The 19,175-nt window shown below is 34.8% G+C and overlaps 1 protein-coding gene across 2 annotated transcripts in view; it reads left to right on the top strand.

The window, feature by feature from the left end:
* KCNT2 (potassium sodium-activated channel subfamily T member 2) overlaps positions 1-19,175 on the top strand; it is a 386,489-nt gene that overhangs the window by 283,783 nt on the left and 83,531 nt on the right. Inside the window, exons 17-21 of one of the 2 annotated variants that reach the window (XM_006146032.3) lie at positions 1,426-1,639; positions 3,796-3,901; positions 7,184-7,356; positions 14,907-14,978; positions 18,716-18,850. In XM_006146032.3, the coding sequence (XP_006146094.1) occupies positions 1,426-1,639; positions 3,796-3,901; positions 7,184-7,356; positions 14,907-14,978; positions 18,716-18,850 (700 nt within the window). The remainder of the gene's footprint in view (positions 1-1,425; positions 1,640-3,795; positions 3,902-7,183; positions 7,357-14,906; positions 14,979-18,715; positions 18,851-19,175) is intronic. The other variant, XM_014586847.2, reaches the window with a different exon arrangement.

Below are 19,175 nucleotides of genomic sequence, written 5' to 3'. Positions count from 1 at the left end.
CCTACAGGGGAGAGAGATGAATTTTCCATTAATTGATGTTTAAATTAATTTCAAAATTCTAATTAAAATTGCAAAGGGTTAGGCCAGGCCCATGACCTAGTGGTTAAAAGTACATGAATGTGCGTGCCACAAATCCCAACAGGATGGAGAATGGAGGAGAAGGGATTGCAGTGTGACCACACTCCACTGGGGAGTGCTTTTTCTCTCGCTCTTTTTCCTTCTCTGTCACTCTGGCAAGTACACATGCCCTCTGACAAACATTTTTAAAAATTACAAAGTTAATTTCTTCCACTTATTTATTCCTTGTGTACCACAAGTATTCAACATTCTTAAGTTAGTTGGATTTGTTATTCTTACTGCCTCCAGTAAGTTGCTTTCATGACCTGTGTGTTTCCTATTGTCTTTCGGGTAAAAAGTCCAGTCTCTTAATTTCATAATGGCTTTCTTTCCCACCTATGAAAACTCCATTCCCCCACTTCTCCCTAATGCCACCGTTTGCCATTCTATTCTCTTATGTGTTTGTGTGCTATTTTATGATTATCTGAAATAACCCTATTAGCTTATTTGTCTAGTTGGGTATTTTACAGATACAGTTCATATGTGTAAGAACCTTGTTCATCTCCTCCACATATCTCAGGTGCCTAGAATATTGTTCCCTGAATGTGGCATTTGTGACATCAAGAAATATTCATTTAGTAAATAAAATATTAGCGGTTCTAATATTAAAATCAAATTAAATGATCACAAATCAGTTAAAAAATAGCTCTATAGAAAGGAAGAGAGAAGACACAGTGAGAAATACACAAAATAAAAATAGCCAAAAAAATTCCAAATTTAAGAAAACAAATTGAAACAGCAGGGTATGCTTTTTCACTTAAGTTCCTACATATGTCAGGATTTTGTAAATCTCAAGTTTTGTAATATAATGCAACACTTTGCAAATATACTTTTGTATAAATATGTACATAATTTCTTCCTTTTTTTTTTCTTTTTTATTTATTGCCAGAGAGCTGAGCTCACCAAAAAGAGATGAAAAGAGGGAGACAGGGAAGGCATCCCTAAATGGGACATGGTCATGCTGCAATCCCTTCTTCATTTCGCCATCCCACTGAGATCTTAGGCACATATGCACATGTGCCTAGTGAGTTTTTTTCAAGTTCTCAAGGCTGAGATCTGAAATGTGGTTGGCCTTGTGGGATCCACCTTCCTTAACTACTAATCTACAGGGCTGGCCCATACAGAATTCTATCCAGGGAAAGGTCCACATGAAAAAGAAAGAAAACTTTAAGCACTAAAAGCATATATAATGCATATAAAATTTCTTGATTATGCTGATTATATTTTGCTTATCTTTGATCATTAAGTAATCACTATGTCATATAGACAGTAAATGCCTTGATGGGTTTCTTTGTTTCATTGTTTTAGGTACTGTGGCTATAGACTTGCAAGACACAAGTTGTAGGTCAGCAAGTGGCCCTACCCTGTCTCTTCCTACAGAGGGAAGCAAAGATTTAAGAAGACCTAGTATCGCTCCTGTTTTAGAGGTTGCAGATACATCATCAATTCAGACATGCGATCTTCTAAGTGACCAATCAGAAGATGAAACTACACCAGATGAAGAAATGTCTTCAAACTTAGAGTATGTTTAGATACTCTAAGATGCAAGATTATTGGGTTTTGCTGTAAGATCCATAATGAATGTCTTTAGGTCTCTTGCCAATAGATAAGGAGCTAATGTTCTTACCTTACAGACAAACAAGACTCATTTCTATATTTTTCTATCAACATCCCCCACTATTAGGCAGTATCTCTCTTGACTGCAGAACATTCTAAGGTCTGAAGTTTCTTTTTGCCTTCTTTAGAGATCTTTTTGCTATAGGGTGCGCATGCTCGCCGGACAGAGATAGAAAGCAAGAAATCACACCTCAGACGGATGGCCGCACTGCAATCCTCCATTCTCTTCTCAGGATTTTGAACACAAACACATGTGCCCGGTGTGAGTTTTAAGCCTCTAGGTCTGGAACTTGAACTGTGCTTGACTGCATGGTCTCCAACGACGTAACCACGACACCATCTGCTGGTCTCAAGGCTCAAGTTTCTGACTTCAGAATATATTTCTAGATTAATTTTTCCTCTAAATCATCCTTTATCCTTAAGGAGAGAAATATATCAATTCATATTCCCAGGACACACACTGTGTTTTTATAGTGGTCTTCTTGTAATATTAATCTTTCTACCTTTCGTCTCCTTTATTTCACGTCCATATTGAAGTTCAATCAGTGAATCAATGACAAGTAACTGCAGCCTCCTCTATTAAACTTTCCTTGCTGATCTTAGCCTGTTTTAAACAATATGCATTAGGGACCAGCAGTTGGCATAATGGCTATTTCACTGGACTCCCATGTAGTTGATTGCTGTGCGAGTCTTGGACTTGGTGGCTTAAACTCACACCAGGCACATATGTGTGCATGCCGAAGATCCCCAAAGGAGAATGGAGGGGAAGGGATTGTGGCGTTGCCATATCTCCTGGAGGATGATTTCTCGCTTTCTGTCTCTGTCATTCTGGTGAGTGCAGGGTCCTATAGCAAAAACCTCTAAAAAAAAAAACAAAAAAAAAAAACAAAGCAAAACAAAACGGTATGCATCAATACTATTTAAAATATTTGAATAAAAGATGTATAGTCCTTTTCTAAACTTCTGTAGTAATACATTACTAATCACTACAGTTTTAATCTCATATCAGCCTTCTACAGAGCGTGTTCACACCTCTTAAGCCATCTTATATCATCATTTTTGGAGGGAAGCGTAGTGGCTCATGGTCTTGACTGTGGAGTATAGAAGATTTTGTTTGTCATGCTGGTTCCGCCTGACAATGGTTGTGTACAAGTAACTTCGATGAAACAATATGGCTTGCATTTTTTTTTAATCTGTTAATTGGGTAATATTACTACCTTATAGTATTAAGTGAAAACTAACTGAGATAATAGAGGAAACAGTGCTGATTACAATTTTTTGTACAGGTTAAGCATTCCATTGAATTACTCTTAGTAGTACTTTTATTTCTTTCAATGAGCTTGTACATATTGAAGTTCTTAATGAGATAAACATCAAGGAAGATGGCTTTCACTAAATTTTTTCTCATCTCCTAATTTTTACTTATGCTGTTTCCTAATTTTAATATTTCCTAAATTTCAGTTATGCCGTTACATTTAAAAGTTCCATTTTGAACATCTTTACAATCAAAATATATAGGTCGCATTTTTTTAAATTTGGCAGACAAACTAAGTGTCTCTGATGATATTTCATGCATGATTCCAGCAAAATTCTATCTGTAACTAGTTAATCATTTGCTCCCTTTTGGTTATGAATTAATGTCCAATGACAATTGAAGGAATCATAACCTATTTTATTTTAAATGTATTTTGTAAAAATTAACATTACTAAAAACATATCTAAATCTTCCAAGGTGAGAGTTGGCAAATCTTTTCTAGAAAGGAACAGCTAGTAAATTTTTTGAACTTTATATAATTGTCACATGACATCAAATTAAAACAAAATTTCAACCATTTAAAAAATATAAAAATCTTTCTTAGTTGCAAAATAACCATGTAATAGGCCAGGATTGTTCTCTGGGGTGTAGTTTGCCTACTCTTGTTCTTTATAGTCTCCTTACAAAATAAAATTCTAGCATAAAGTTATTGACTTTCATTTTATCAAGACAGAGAACGTGACCATTACTTAATCTTCCAATTCTGTACACCTTATCCAGGCATAATATTTCCTCTTGTTTTGCAGGTATGCTAAAGGCTACCCCCCATACTCTCCGTACATAGGAAGTTCACCCACTTTTTGTCATCTCCTTCATGAAAAAGTGCCATTTTGCTGCTTAAGGTTAGACAAGGTGAGGCCCTTGTTACTATTTTATTCTCCAAACAAAATTATGGCATTACAATTATATATATTTAAATAACTTGTACAGTATTTCACCTAAACTATGTTTAAAGGATATTATCTTTTCTAATTAAATCTGATGATATAAATTGTTCGATTTTACTTCTTTGCACTAGATATCACCCAAAGGACTTACCTTTCTACTAAGTTAACCAGATAGATCAGCTAGTCGTGTTTTTAATGTCCAAACAGAATAATTCTAAGAATCCTAGAATTTGAGCTTGACTTGTATGGGTTTACCCTCCTAAAGAATAAGAAACTAGAAAAGAAGTTCCTGACATTCCTAGTAGGGATTAAAATGCATTACTGATTCTAGCCAGGGAGTTCTTTGTTCACTCTAAAGTTTGGAGTTAGAATTAAAATTCCAACTCTCCATTTACAAGTTGTACAATTTGGACATCACACTTCCCGAGTAAACTATAGTTTTCTTCTCTGTAAAACAGATGTGGTTTTAATATGAACCGTATAGGGCTCTTAGAGGGATTATATCACAGTGCCAGAAACTTAACTGATTAGATATTTTCTACATTTTATTTAGCATTCTTGCTATTTTTTCTTTATACGACACACATAAATTTTGACTATGGCTGAATTCTTGAGTAATAAAATAAACAAAATGTTAGACAATTTCTGCCTTTATCTCCCTGCAGTTGCTTTCTGAATCTTTGCCATTGCTCCTAAATATTCCTCTAGGCTCATGGAGATGGATAATTCCATTTCTCAAGGCTTTTTGACTTTTTTTTTTACAGTTCTTATTTTAATTTAATATTCTGAAGCATCAATATTTCTGACTAGTTGTGTGTTTTGGGTAATGTTAATAAATTCTAAATTCCAGGTGCTTCACCTACACTGACCCCTTCCAAAAGTAATTTTTCTTATGACTAAGTCTGCAAAGACCAAAGAGTGGATTTTATTTGTCTGCCCACAGGAAATCTGATCTAGTTGAAAGGATAAGTTTTCAAAGATTGGTAGGGGAACAATAGAGGATCTTTTAAAGCCAAAAGAGTATTAACTGTTTCTTTACCATATTAATAAAGCAAAGTTTCTGGGTATTGCCAACTGATGGATGATGCCTGGAATTTTTAATTACTTAGGTAGCTCTAGTTGGTAGGAGGTGATCTTCTCCATAAACAAATGCTCACCCTGGAGTTATGGACGGGATCATGCAGCTAATTCTACCATGGGAAGTGTGTTGAGTTGGGACCATGTTCTCCAGTCCATTCTGGTGTCCTGATTCGATTTTATCAACATTAATTCCCTCTGCTGGCTTTTCCTTACTAATTGAGCTAACTTCTAAGACTTATGGAAAGTCATTTTTTTCCCCTTGATGTATCTCATACATATTGAAGTTCTTAATGATCCAGATATTAACCCATTGCTCTCCTCTTTCCATGACCTCTTTCTGAGTGACCGTATTTTCCCATTTGGCTCCAGAGACTGCTTCTGTTCTTAGTTCTCCAAGCACGTCTTCAGTGCATACTCGTTGCCCTCATTCTTTACTGTTTTCTTCCTTCTCTCTTCCTCTTTTTTGCTTATACTTTCCTTCTGGATTTATTTTCCTATGTCCTAGATTACAGCCTTTAGAGATTCTTTTAAGGAGAGTCTGTTGGTGGTGAATTCTTTCAATTGTAGTTTTATGGTTTCCCTTGAAATGTTTCTATTTTGTCTTCATTATTAAAAATAGCTTTGCTTGTTGTCCAATTCTAGGCTGTTAGTTTTTTTTTGCCTTTCAGCACTTTAAAGACTATTCTGCCTTTCTTCCAAGTTACTATGGAAAAGACAGCTGTCTTCCTAATTGTCGCTCCTCACAGGTAGTTTCTCTCTCTCTCTTTCTCTGTGTCTCTCTCTTTTCTCTCTCTCATTCTGATGGATGTGACTGTACTTCTCTATTTATTTGTATTAGTAGTCACTGAGTTTCCTGAATCTGAGGATTTGAGTTTTTCATCACTTCCCCAAAATCCTCAATTAATATATGTCTGTCTAAGACTTCTTCCTGGTTCTTTCTTATCTCTATTTCAGTTATCCTTAACAAATATATGTTAGATGTTCTCATCCTTTTTTCTAAATCTTTAATTTTTTCCATCCTAGTTTAGCTACAACATACATGTAATTTGAATCATCTTTTGAGTTATCCTGTTCTAAAAGATATATAGAAACATACGATTTTTAAACATCTACTTGGGTATTTCAAATAACCTTTTATTAGTTCTAGAAGATATATAGAAAATGCTTTTCTGACATTTTACTTGGATATTTAAATAATCCCTTACTATTTGTTCATATTTTTAAGTGCTGTTTTTTCTTTAAACATAATTAAACATGCTCATTTTTATATTCTGAGTCTTATAAGAGCAAAAATCTGTAGTATTTGGATCTAATTATCTTATTTATTGTTTCTGTTTACTCATGGTGCCTTATTCCCACCAGTGTTTTGTAATATATATATTTTTTTATTAAGGAATAATGGCAACGACTATTCCATAGGTGATGAATCCACAGAGAACTAACTAATCTCAACCCAAGTAAATAAACAGAAATCCATGTGGAGATATATAAAAGCAAAAGTGCAGAACATCAAAGAAGTTGTCCATGTAGATAATTTAACTTAAAACAGACTTGATTTAAAAATGCTAATTCTAGCAAATTCTAGACACCCAGGGAATAGGAAATACTCTCAGGCCAATAAAGAGCTTCAGTAATGTGTTGTTCCTATTTTTCTTTTTCTTATTATTTCACTTTTGAGTATTTGCATCATTATCTAACCAGCTCAGCTATGCATTTAGATGGTTAAGAGTTTTTGTTTTCTGTTTTCTTTCATAATCCATTATTTTAGATAGTACTAGGACTGAGGCTATTTCATAATATTACTATATTTTTAAAAATAAAAGTCAGAGGTAGATAATTTTAAAATATGTATATATATATCCAGTTACATATATCAACTGGCTGTCATCAAACAGCAAGTTTTAGCTTACAGAAGGACATACGCCCACATACACTGTTGACTATTAACCTCTCTGTAGTTCATTGGTTTTGTCCGGGCATACCTCCCACCCCTGTTGCAGGATGGAGAACTGATTCCAGAAAAATGTAGCTACTTTCAGTCTATTACAAAACAAGGATTTCCTTTGTTAGACTAATTTTACATTTCCATATATACGAAGTGTTTTCACAATACTTTAGTGCAGCATAAAAGTGGCATTTCTTTGTATAATTTTTTTTTCTTCTCTAGAGTTGCCAGCATAACTACTATGAGGATGCAAAAGCCTATGGATTCAAAAATAAACTAATTATAGTTGCAGCTGAAACAGCTGGAAATGGATTGTATAATTTTATTGTTCCTCTCAGGGCATATTATAGACCAAAGAAAGAACTCAATCCCATAGTGCTGCTATTGGACAACCCGTAAGTATATTTCAAAATACACAAATGAGATAGTTTTTAATATTATATTAGGGACATAAAAATAATTTACTTTAATTTGCTGTTAGTATTTGAAATCAGATACTTTATGGTACACTGTTCATTGGGAGATACATTCTATGCTGTGATTAAAAAAAATTGAATATGGTCAAATTTTACAAATACTAGTTACAACGTCATTGGAATACTCCAGAAATTTTATTTAAAACTATTTTGCAAGTGGTCATCTACTCACAATGCCATGGGAAACAGGCCACTGAAATAATTACTGCAATTTTCTTTAAATTAATCAACTCGCCTGAAAAAAATCTCTGCCAAAACAGGACAATTTTATCCTAAAAGACTATTAATTATCGGAGAAGCATTTCCCAACTCATTTGTGTATGTTATACCATGAGGCATAATCATCAGTTTTTTAAAATTTATGTATTTATTTATTTTAAGAGATTTTTGCGTTAGGGTGCATGCGCTCGCCAGAGATAGAGAGACGGAGACAGTGAGAGAGAGTGAAAAATCACTCCCCCCACCCAGGGGAGTGGCCACATCACAGTCCCTTCTCTTTCAGTCTTTTCTTAGGATCTTGGGCATGCATGCACAGGTACCTGACATGAGTTTCAAGCCACGGGGTCCAAGACTCGAACCACAGTTAACTACATGGTAGTACAGTGACGTAACCATTATGCCATCTGCTGGTCCCAACCAACATAATTTTTAAGCTACCGGGGCCAGGACTTGAACCACAGTTGGCCATGTGGGAGTCCAGCAATGTAATCATTACGCCATCTGCTAGTTGTCATCACCAGTTATTATGTTAAAACATACATTCTATAATGGAATATAGAAGGAATAACACTTTACCACGTATATTTCTTTTTAAAAGGTGGGATTGATTTACTTTTGTTAAATAAGACTGCCATAAGCATTTTATAGTTCTTAGGCAAGTAAAAATGTAGGTCGCTGAATGAAATAGTCAAAACTGTTTTATTCTAACATTAGAACATCCCTGTCTGTGATAGGAAATTAGTAGCAGGTGGCCCTTAGATCAATACCACATTTTAGGATTCTCCCTTCCACTCCTCATCGATTCTGAAGGAATATAAGTTTCAAGATAAACCAAATGAGGCCAAATTCTGCTGCCTTGCCTGTCATTCAAAAATGATCTTGTGAAATTCCTTAGAGCATGAATCTCTCTGACATAACAACATTATGATATTATTTATTCTGGATATACCAGTGTTAAAGTATTCATTTGTTGCATCTTAGCATCATAATCACACTGGTAATCCAGTTTATTATTATTATTAGTAGTAGTAGTATTTTTTTAATTTTTGGAGAGGTTTTTGCTATAGGGCATGTGCGCTCACCAGAAAGACAAAGAGAAAGTGAGAAATCACACACACACACACACCCCCCAGGGGATGGCCATGCCACAACCCCTTCTCCATTCATACCTCAGGATTTTGGGCACACACACATGTACCCAGCATGATTTTTAAGCTGCTGGGTCTGGGACTTGAACCATGGTCAGCGAGTATGGTTATTATCTTTTAATATATATGAATATCTATAGCATTATCATTATTTGGACTAGGAGAATATCCATAGATCAAATTTCTGAAAATGGCAGTTCCCCTAACAGATGGATTCCAGCCCAGCTGTCCCTCTAATGAGTTATATTTTATTATTATTATTATTATTATTATTTATTGAAACCTCTTTAGCAACTACGGAAACTTGAAGCATATTTAGGGTAAGTAAAGATGGGGCAACAGAAACCCAATGTTAGAGGAAATAAAAGTTTTTTAAAACAAAATGTAGAGCCATAACAGCTGTGGCCTGGCTAGGGCAGTAGAGTGGGGCAGAGTAACTCCAAGGTCCTAATTTCGAAGCTTCTCTGGTTGAAAGTTTCAGAGCACAACAGGGTTCAATTCTCTTTGTGCATTTAAATTGTTTACGATGTGGTCACTGCCCTGGGGATTGGATTGAAAAGGGGTATTTACAAACTCATGGCCCTTAGAGCTACCCCAGCACAGGATTAACTCAGGCCCCCATATTACAGAACAGGAGTTAAGAGACTTGAGAAAGAAGAACTGGAGCAGAATTTAAAGCATTCCTCTGGAAGGGCTTGGTGGAAAACCGTGGCTTCTTGTACTTTATTTCAGGATACAGTTTCTTGCCCTGTGTAAACCTTCCCAAAAATTCAGTGGCTTTGTATTTGGGAGTGGAGTTCACTCTAGAGAAAGAGATTAAACTCTTTTTTTCAGTCTCCAGTCTTGCTAAGTAACCCCATCTTAGCATGACCAAGTCCACTTTTCTACCTCATTATCGCAGAGCAAGTGACCAGATTTAAGAAGTCCTTAATTGCATACCTTATGAAGATTGAAGAGTAACTGTAACCTTATTAGTCCCTTTCTGTTTGATTTCGAATAAACAGATTACCAGCATCTCCAAATACTGAATAATTTATCGACTTGTTAGGATTATAATCAAGTGATTGTATAGACTTAATTCCTGAATTTGGTCGATCTTGGAAAATCTTTTTTTTGGAGAGGTTTTCGCTATAGGGCGCGTGCGCTCGCCAGACAGACAGAGAGAGACATAGAGACAGAAAGCGAGAAATCACCCCCTAGGGGGGATGATCACGCCGCAATCCCTTCTCCTCCATTCTCCTCTCGGGATCTTGGGCACACACGCACACGCACCCGGCGTGAGTTTTAAGCCACCAGGTCCGGGATGCGAACTGCGGTCAACTATGTGGGAGTCCAGCAACATAGCCATTACGCTAACTGCTGGTTCCTGTAAAATCTTAATTACTAAAAAAAATGGGTCACTATTTTTAAATATAGAAGTGACTTTTACCAGAAAATAGTTTGTCTTAGTGAAACCATGAGAAGTAGTTAATAAAGTCAGTCTGTGTCACCTCCACTCCAGTCATAACAGTAACTAAGTACTGAGCATGCCCTACATGTCAGGCATTGTGCTAGTCATCACCCTCTCTCATTACAGTGAGAACAGTTGAGTAAACTGAAGACCACGTGGCTAAGGTCCACTGTTTTCTCTTATTTCACAGGCTGTAAAACAGACACCATCAAGTTAAATGACCTTTCCCAAGGCCAGTTCTAGGATTAGAACCTTCTAAGTAATTTCTAGTTCAATGTTCTTTCAGGTATATGATCTTGCCTAATTTACAGGTGTGTATGTGTGTGTGTGTATTTGTGTGTGTGTGTGTATTTGTGTGTGTGTGATTGCTGTTCAGAAATTATTTTTAAGAACAAAAATACATTTTAGTTTCAAGTGACTGCTTTAAAAAAATCCCATTGGCCTTCCTAATGGCTTACATTTGGGAATCCCTCTATTCACATGATATTGTAGTTAGATGATTCTTGTGGGGTTTGACTTCATTTCAAAGGATTCAGTTAAAAGTGCATGCTGTAAAATCTATTAGCTTTCTGTGTATTTCCCGAAAGTGGTGTCTAACATTTTTATTTGTTCTCCTCTACTCCTTTGGTAGAAAAGGAGGATACCAAAACTACCAATAAATGTTCCAGGAAGTTTTATGCAATCCTTTTATTTTTCTTTTTAAACAATGAAATGCCTGTTACTCTGAAATAGCTAGTATTTTGCAATTTATCCTACCATATTGCAAAGAAATATGATGCTTTCTTTTTCAAAATATTTCCATATTAATAATTTTTATACACCTCTTCAATTATTAGTTCATTTGGGGATTTAAGTTTTATTTTTCTTTTTAAACAATGAAATGCCTGTTACTCTGAAATAGCTAGTATTTTGCAATTTATCCTACCATATTGCAAAGAAATATGATGCTTTCTTTTTCAAAATATTTCCATATTAGAATTTTTATACACCAATTCAATTATTAGTTCATTTGGGGATTTAAGTTTTATTTTAAATTCACATGAGCGTTGCTGAAAATAATATTTAGCACATAGCTATTTCGGAAATTTAGATGAAAGACCAATTAATTCAATATAACAGAACTAAATAATAACAGATGTCCCAAGTATGGAGTTTTAAAATGTAAATTAAACTTATAATATTCACACACATAATAAGCCAAAATACATATTCACAATGTTTCCAAATAGAAAGACTTCTAGATCTCATATGGTAATTAAATAAAATTCAGTCATATTGAAAAACATCTTTCACTTGGTACAGGTTCATGAGAGCTGGTGTCAGTTTTGATTGGTTGACCATCTGTTCTGTGGGTCTGTTTGCCATACTGATTTTAAATATTTTGATTACCGCCCAATCTTAAAGGTCATCCAGTCATCTGATAGCACCATTTCAGATGAGAAATAGAAAAGCAAGTCAAGAGCTGGAATATGTTACATAAGGCTACGCAAAGTGCAAGATCCAGTCACTTAATTTTTACCAAAGTATTGCTTCTCACATCCATTTATTGAATTGGTCTTCTTTCACATGTAGTGCCAAAGTAAACTTTAGTTCCCTTTGTTTTAAAAATTATAGAATGCCTCATATATTAGTGTCCTTATTAAATTTAAAATTTGGACACCTACAAATCTGATATAAGATCTAGACTTATCCTCTTAATAGGCCTGTTACATGCTATTCAATATCTCTGGGGCCCGTTTTCTTGATTTGTAATATGATTAGAAAATTTATCTTAACAAGTTATTATAAACTGCTCATAAAGACATACTACTATTTTAAGAGACTTTGCTACAGGGTGCATGTGCTTGCTGGAGAGACACGGAGACAGAAAGTGAGAAATCATCCCTCAGGGGGGATGGCAATGCCGCAATCCTTTCTCCTCCATTCTTCTATCAGAATCTTGGGCTCACACACATGTCTGATGTGAGTTTTAAGCCACTGGGTCCAGGATTTGAACCGCGGTTGACAGTGTTGGAGTCCAGCAACCTAACCGTTACACTACCTGCTGGTCCCTGTATTTATTTCTTGAATTTGAAATAAAAAACTTAAATATTTTATGGTTATTAATTCAATGGAAAGATTTAGTAGTCTTGAATTTGTACATCCCTGCAAATTCACAAATCTTTACACTATTTAGCCATCACTAGCTATAGGTATTTAATGTGTTCATATAATCCAATTATTATTATGAATATCTTATAAAGAGATAAAGTTTTAGGCTCATACGTAGTCCTATTCTTTAGCAGAACTACAGTTAGGACTTTAATGAATAAATGTTCTAATTTTTCTCTTGTTTATTAACATCAGTTAATTTTCGTGTCTGTTGATTTTTTTTCACTTTTTACTAGTTTCAACCTGCTTCCTTTTGCTTTGTTTTGGCACTTGCATATTTATCCTGCCTAGATCTACTTTCCTCTCATGATTTGAAATATTTCTTTATATATTAGATCAATTTGGTCTGTACATTCTAAGTGACAATTCTTTGACATTTGTGTTTCTTATATGTAATATTTTGTCATGAGCTATATGGTTAAATGAGTCAATTATTTTTTTCTTAATGTAATTTGTAACATAGATAGGCCTTCTCTATTTAGCAATCAGATCTTAAAACAAAAACCTTCATACATTTAATGCTGTTGTATTACTGGTTTTATTTTTTTTCTCTGCATTCAATTCTTTATCTGTACCTTGATGGTGTAATATAAGAAAGGAACTTCTAGGGATCAGCAGGTGGCATAATGGTTACATCGCTGGACTCATATGTAATTGACCACATTTTGAATCCTGGATCTGGCAGCTTAAAACTCACACCAGACATGTGTGCGTGCATGCCCCAAATCCCAAGTAGAATGGAAGACAAAAGATTGCAGTGTGACTATACCCCATTAGGGGTGATTTCTTGCTTTCTGTCTCTCTGGCAAGTGCATGGGCCCTATAGCAAGAAAAAAAAAAAAAAAAAAAAAAAAAAAAAAAAAAAAAAAAAAGGAACATCTATTTTTTTATGAATGTTTTCTGTTTTTGTTTAGTGTTTCTCAATAGTAATGCTTCTCAATGTAAAGTTAATGCTTGCCAATTAACTGTCTCCCAATGACTAACTGATTAGTCTGTTAAGAGCCCCTGATATCATTTAGATTACTCAGTTACTGAGTAAGTTGGTGTCATCAACAGTGTTGCCAACTTACTTAAATGCACTGATTCAGTACATGTGAATACACAGTTGATTTATTCTGTACATTTCTGGTTTGCTTTCAAACCATGTTTTCAAAAAGCAGTTGTGGGTGAATTTATCGTTATATAAAATTGAATTTTACAAAAAGAACGCATAATAGAACCCTTGCACTAGAAATGTTTCATGATTGTATATTTCTGGGGGTTCAGAGGACTTGATTTACCTGTAACACAGCCGAATTCATGTAAGGCTGAACCAGGCCATCCCAATGCAGATGTTAAGGCAACTTGTAAAGATTTGGAAGATTGCTTGCACATTGTAAGGAAGTATTTATGATAGAATTTGACGTGACTGAAAGTTACAAATTTTCTTTTTTATGCTTCATTGTGTAAACGTTCTTTTTCTTAAAGCATAGAGAGATAGATAATCAACAGGAAGGAAATAAGTCAGAGAGGAGAAGGGTTGATCTCCCTGGGAAGTTATAGGGGAACTTGTAGGTGCTATAATTTCCTTGGCCCAGAATGTCAGTTTTCTTCTCTTATATTGGGCAAATTCCTGTGTACCATTCATCACCCCCAAATAAATAGCACCTCTATGAATGTTACCAAGTTCCTACTCCCAAGTGCAATCCATTATTTTTCAGATTAGAACATATAGTTTAACTGTGTGCATTTGCCTAAAATTTAAAAAACTGTATTTCTTACAAATTAATATTTTTTACATGTGCCAGAGTATATTAAAATGCCGATTAAATATAATTTTTATGGATACCTAGATGCTGAGTGAATAAATTCATGAATTAATTAATAATTTTGTAAAATGAATATGATCAATTAAATTATTGTCAAAGAAGCTTTCAGGTTTGTGGTCCTTTTTCAAGCATTCATACAAATAAAGATTTCGGTCATAATTAGTGTTTGCTCAACAACGTAGATGACTAAATCAATAAACTGAAAGGAGAATTGCTTCAATTGTAACTATAAAATACATATTTGCATGGGTGCATACACTATATTTATCTGATATGTCGATATGTTATAGGCTTTGTTGCAATTTAGAGAAGGTTGCTTTTAATAGACATTAGTATCTCTTTTTTTTAGGTCTTCTAAGAAAAAACCATTAGCTATTCATTTTACAGGGCCTTTTCTGTATAGATGGCTTTTAAATTCATTGATAAGACTTTTAAGTTATAGTTAAGAATATCAGTTTAGCATTCTCATAGAGGTATGCCATAATGTTTCTTATTGAGGAAGCTGAAATATATTTTCATGATTCTAAGGGCATTGTATGATTTACAGTAAGTATAAATGACATTTTCTAAAGCATGTTAAAAGCAAAGGCACTTAAGACTTCATTGCTACTAAGTCAACTTAACTTCCTTTCCCTAGAAGTGCTGCCACTGTAGTGACGTTGTGTTTCATTTTGTAACCCATCTGCTACTTAGGCCAGATATGCATTTTCTGGATGCAATCTGTTGGTTTCCAATGGTTTACTACATGGTGGGCTCTATTGACAAGTAGGTGACAAAGTCTTTGGCACACTAACTAGTGTAGTGTCCTGTGGTTTGTCATGTGCCGTGCCTTGTTACTGCATGATGAGTGTAATTTGCTATGTCAGTATTGTAAATATGAATTGTTTTGCATGTAGAGCTTATGTTCTTGTGTTATACATCGTGTATGAAACTTCCTAAGCTGTAGTCTGTTGTTCAATTAAAGCAAATCTTGCTGCATGTCAGTTTTGTCAGTTTTGCTCAGCTTCTCTAGCTGTTCCAATTTTGTGTCATCTATAAAAACAGCATTATTACTATTGATATAGTGATGGAGAAAACCTTAATGTGTAATTTGTGATGAATTGATACCATTACCATAGGTCCCAGAAACCTTCAAAACAATGTAAAAATGCTCACTTTAACTTAGATTTATAAATGGAAGTGTTTTCTTTATTGTAGTCATATATCTGAGTCTATAATTTTTCTAAAATAGTTGTTAGTTAAAAGGTTATTGTGTATAACGCACTAGTATTAAAATGAAATTCTTATGTATGCATCATGGTGACATTAAATAAAAATGAACAACCAAAACTAATATTGAAATAATAAATATAAGATTTGAAAACATTTTCCATTAAAAAAAAAAAAAAAGTCAGCCAGAGCCTTTGTGGGGAAAATGCCTAAATTTACCATTTGAGAAATTTGAGAACTTTCAACACTAATTCTTACATGTCAGTCTGTAGATGTTAAAAATAATGCTATGATTCTGAAAATATTTACTAGTTATAGGTACATTAAAGGCCAACCAGACTAAAATATATTTAACCTGCATTCTACATTATTGTAATACATATTATTAGTTATCATAATGCTAACCAACTAACTAAAGTATACTTATACGTACTATAATTAGTGTCGAAATCCTACGTATATTGGGTATTTTATAACCAATAATGTTACTTTCAATGAAAATGTTCTATTAAAATTCATTAGAAAAGTAGTCTATGTAAAAGATGAAAAATAATCTTCCCATTTTCCTTCCTGATATGAAGTATGAAGTGGATTCTTCCTTGTGTAAGTACTTTTGGGATGGAAAAGAAGCACTGAGAACATCTAATTCCTAGAGGTAGAAATGGAGCAGGATTGACTATGAGTTGATAGTTATTGAAGCTGGGGAATGGAGCCATGGAGGATCCCTGCAAAATTTTCTCTTCCTTACGTTCGAAAATTTCCTTAGAAACAACAATAACAGAAAACTCTCCTCAAAAATCCCTCGCAGACACTGTCACACTAATAGGTGTCACATTATAGTCCTTGGAAAAAGAAGTCTTTCAGGAGAATAAAAAGGGAGTCCTCTTCAGTTAGATTATCTCTAACTTTTTTCCATCCAGACTGACTTTGTTGGACAGCCACCTGGTGGCCAAACTATGTAAAGCACCTAAACTGAAGAAAAATAAGACAATGGTCTTATCGATGGGACGGGGGAGGCATTATATAAAGGATGAAATGCATTATTAAACACATTTTAAAAAAGCATAATTTTGAGTTAAACACAAGAGCAAAAATCTACATGGTTTAGCAATATCATTCTAATTTCATATATTTTCTGTAACCTCGTACTTAATCACTACTAAAATTCTTTGCCAAGGTTCTGTGTAAACTGTAACAGCTTTTATTTTAAGGGTTAAATTAACTGATATATAGGAGTATAATGGCTGTTAGCTACTCAGCACAGATACTCTCAAGATGAAAGTTTTACTAGGTATTAATGTCAACTTTATTAGGTTGTTACCGATTAAATATTTCTCCTTCTTATCCTCATTTCTATCTGTATCTCCTCGTCCAGTCACTCTTACTTTTTACTGACTTTTATTTCCCTTTTACCATATAAATATTATAATAATGATATTTCTTAATGGAAAAAGAAAAAAACAGGGGGAATTAAAACAGGAGACAGTGATTTAAAGTTAGAATAAGGTGATTTGAAGACCTATGACTTAGGTATCATTTTGATGGTCTGTCAGAGACCATATCACATTCACTGGTTTATCCCTTTCTTTTTAAAATATATTTCACTAGACATAAGAATAATTACTGCGAATTTCCTATTTACAAGGAAAACTAAGTCTTCCTAGAGATTATTATTATTATTATTATTATTTTGGGAGGTAAAGGTTTTTGCCTTAGGGCACACGTGTTCTCCAGAAGGAGACATGCACACACAGACAGTGAGAGGGAAAGTGAGAAATCACCCTCTGGGAGGATGGCCACACTGCAATCCCTTCTCCATTCTTCTCTTGGAACCTTGGGCACGCACACGCACCCGGCGTGAATTTCAAGCCACAAGGTCTGGGACGTGAAGTGTGGTCAGCCATGTGGGAGTCTGGAGATGTAATTGCTATGCCATCTGTTGGCCCCAGTCTTCCTAGAGATTTAAACTTGAACATAATCGTATTGGTTGGATATTGTGATCCCATTCCTTTCACTGTAAGGAATTTATTTAGAACAATATTCAATATTCCACAGTTTCAGCCAAAAATATTTGCCACTGAATATTTTTCCTGAATCAATAAAGTTTTTTTTTTTTTTTTTGGCGGGGAGCTCCTCCTGGGGATTTTGGGCTCAGGGTTTTGGTAGTACTCTCACCAAATAACCTCCTGCCTCCCATCTTCCCATAGAACTAAATTAATTCCCTCTAGGAGACTTGGCCAACTCAATCAGTCTACACTTGGAAAGGTTATTAAATTATGACTCATCAATGTAAAAGTCTAAGAGGAACTGCCGTTCCTTGAGTTTTGAGTTTCCTATTTTAAATCAGAAGATGTGAAAGTCAATGAACCTATCTCCTCTTATGTGCCTTCAATCAACTCTACCCAGAACACTGTTGCACTCTTGTACTTATTCAAGTTCAGTCTCCCTCATCCAACTCAGTCCTATTTTTCTAATTTGTATGAAGCAGAAGCAACAAGAATAATCATTTCCCTGTTTCAACTGTAATAGTAAACACTTTTTTTGTTTCATTGGTAGAACGTGAAGTAAGCTTTTTTGGTCAGTTATAGGAGGAAAGATTGATTCTATTGTAGCTCATAGGTGTTTGTATCCTCGTTTAGCAATTACTTCACACAGAGCAAGAAGCCAGGTTTTTCAATCAATTGCTCAAATACTTGGGCTAGCTAAATGGTAGGCTTGAATAAAATGGGAATTTATGTATTTCACTTGCTCTTGACTGTGTACAACAATCTATATAAAATGCATAGCTCTTACATAAATTATAGATCTTTAAAAATAAACATTTACTGTTTTTATTTTTATTAGGCTTGACCATCTAAATTAATATAGTAATGCTCCATTTCTACTCTTACCAAAAGCACCTTGGAAATAAAAAATGCCATGTTGTGTCTTTGAAGTATCATGTTAACTGTAAAAACAAAACTCTAACATGGCCCATTTCTATGTGATTGTAAAAATGGGTGTTTTCCACGTTTCTTTGTATCGTTAAAATATCATTAAATAAAAGTCCTTAGCACATGTGCTTTGAAACAATTGAGATCTAATGGAATGTAAAGGACCCCAAATCAAAGTTGTTTTCTATCTATAGATAAATATGGGTGTCCCAATTCCCATTAATATCCACCTGCACACATCCTGTAAATGCCACCAATGGAAGAGGGCAGCCTGTAGGACCAGGGGCTAGGTAAGTTTCAGCACTGATTCTAGCAGTATGATTTACTGAAACTGTTTCTCTCTGTTGGTTTTTATCAAAGCCTAGATGATCTACTCAGGTGTGGGGTGACTTTTGCTGCCAACATGGTGGTCGTGGACAAAGAGAGCACCATGAGTGCTGAGGAGGACTACATGGCCGACGCCAAGACCATCGTCAACGTGCAGACACTTTTCAGGTAAATGCCAGCCTTGTCGCTGGCCCGTGCCAAATGTGTGACGTATATAAATCTAAATCCTGTGTGAGGAATGAACAGGAAACACACCGACTTGATCGTCCTTCATGTGTCTATTTGATTATAAAATAAATACTTAGCCCCTAATATGATGGTGCTTCAAAACCTGTAGGAAAATAGAATTAAAGGATGAGTTCATTTTGACGCTAAATTGTTTTTGAAATTCTTGCATAATTGTTTTCCGAATTCACATTTTTCATGAACTTTGTGAAGACAAGGGGCACTGCATAAAGTGAACACTTTAATATCAGATCTGTAATTAGTAATA

This window comes from Tupaia chinensis, unplaced genomic scaffold, assembly GCF_000334495.1.
Source record: "Tupaia chinensis unplaced genomic scaffold, TupChi_1.0 Scaffold000161_4, whole genome shotgun sequence".
In the NCBI taxonomy this organism is placed as follows: Eukaryota; Metazoa; Chordata; class Mammalia; order Scandentia; family Tupaiidae; genus Tupaia; species Tupaia belangeri.
Note: the sequence above shows the minus strand (reverse complement) of the source record. Positions and strands in the feature narration are given on the sequence as shown.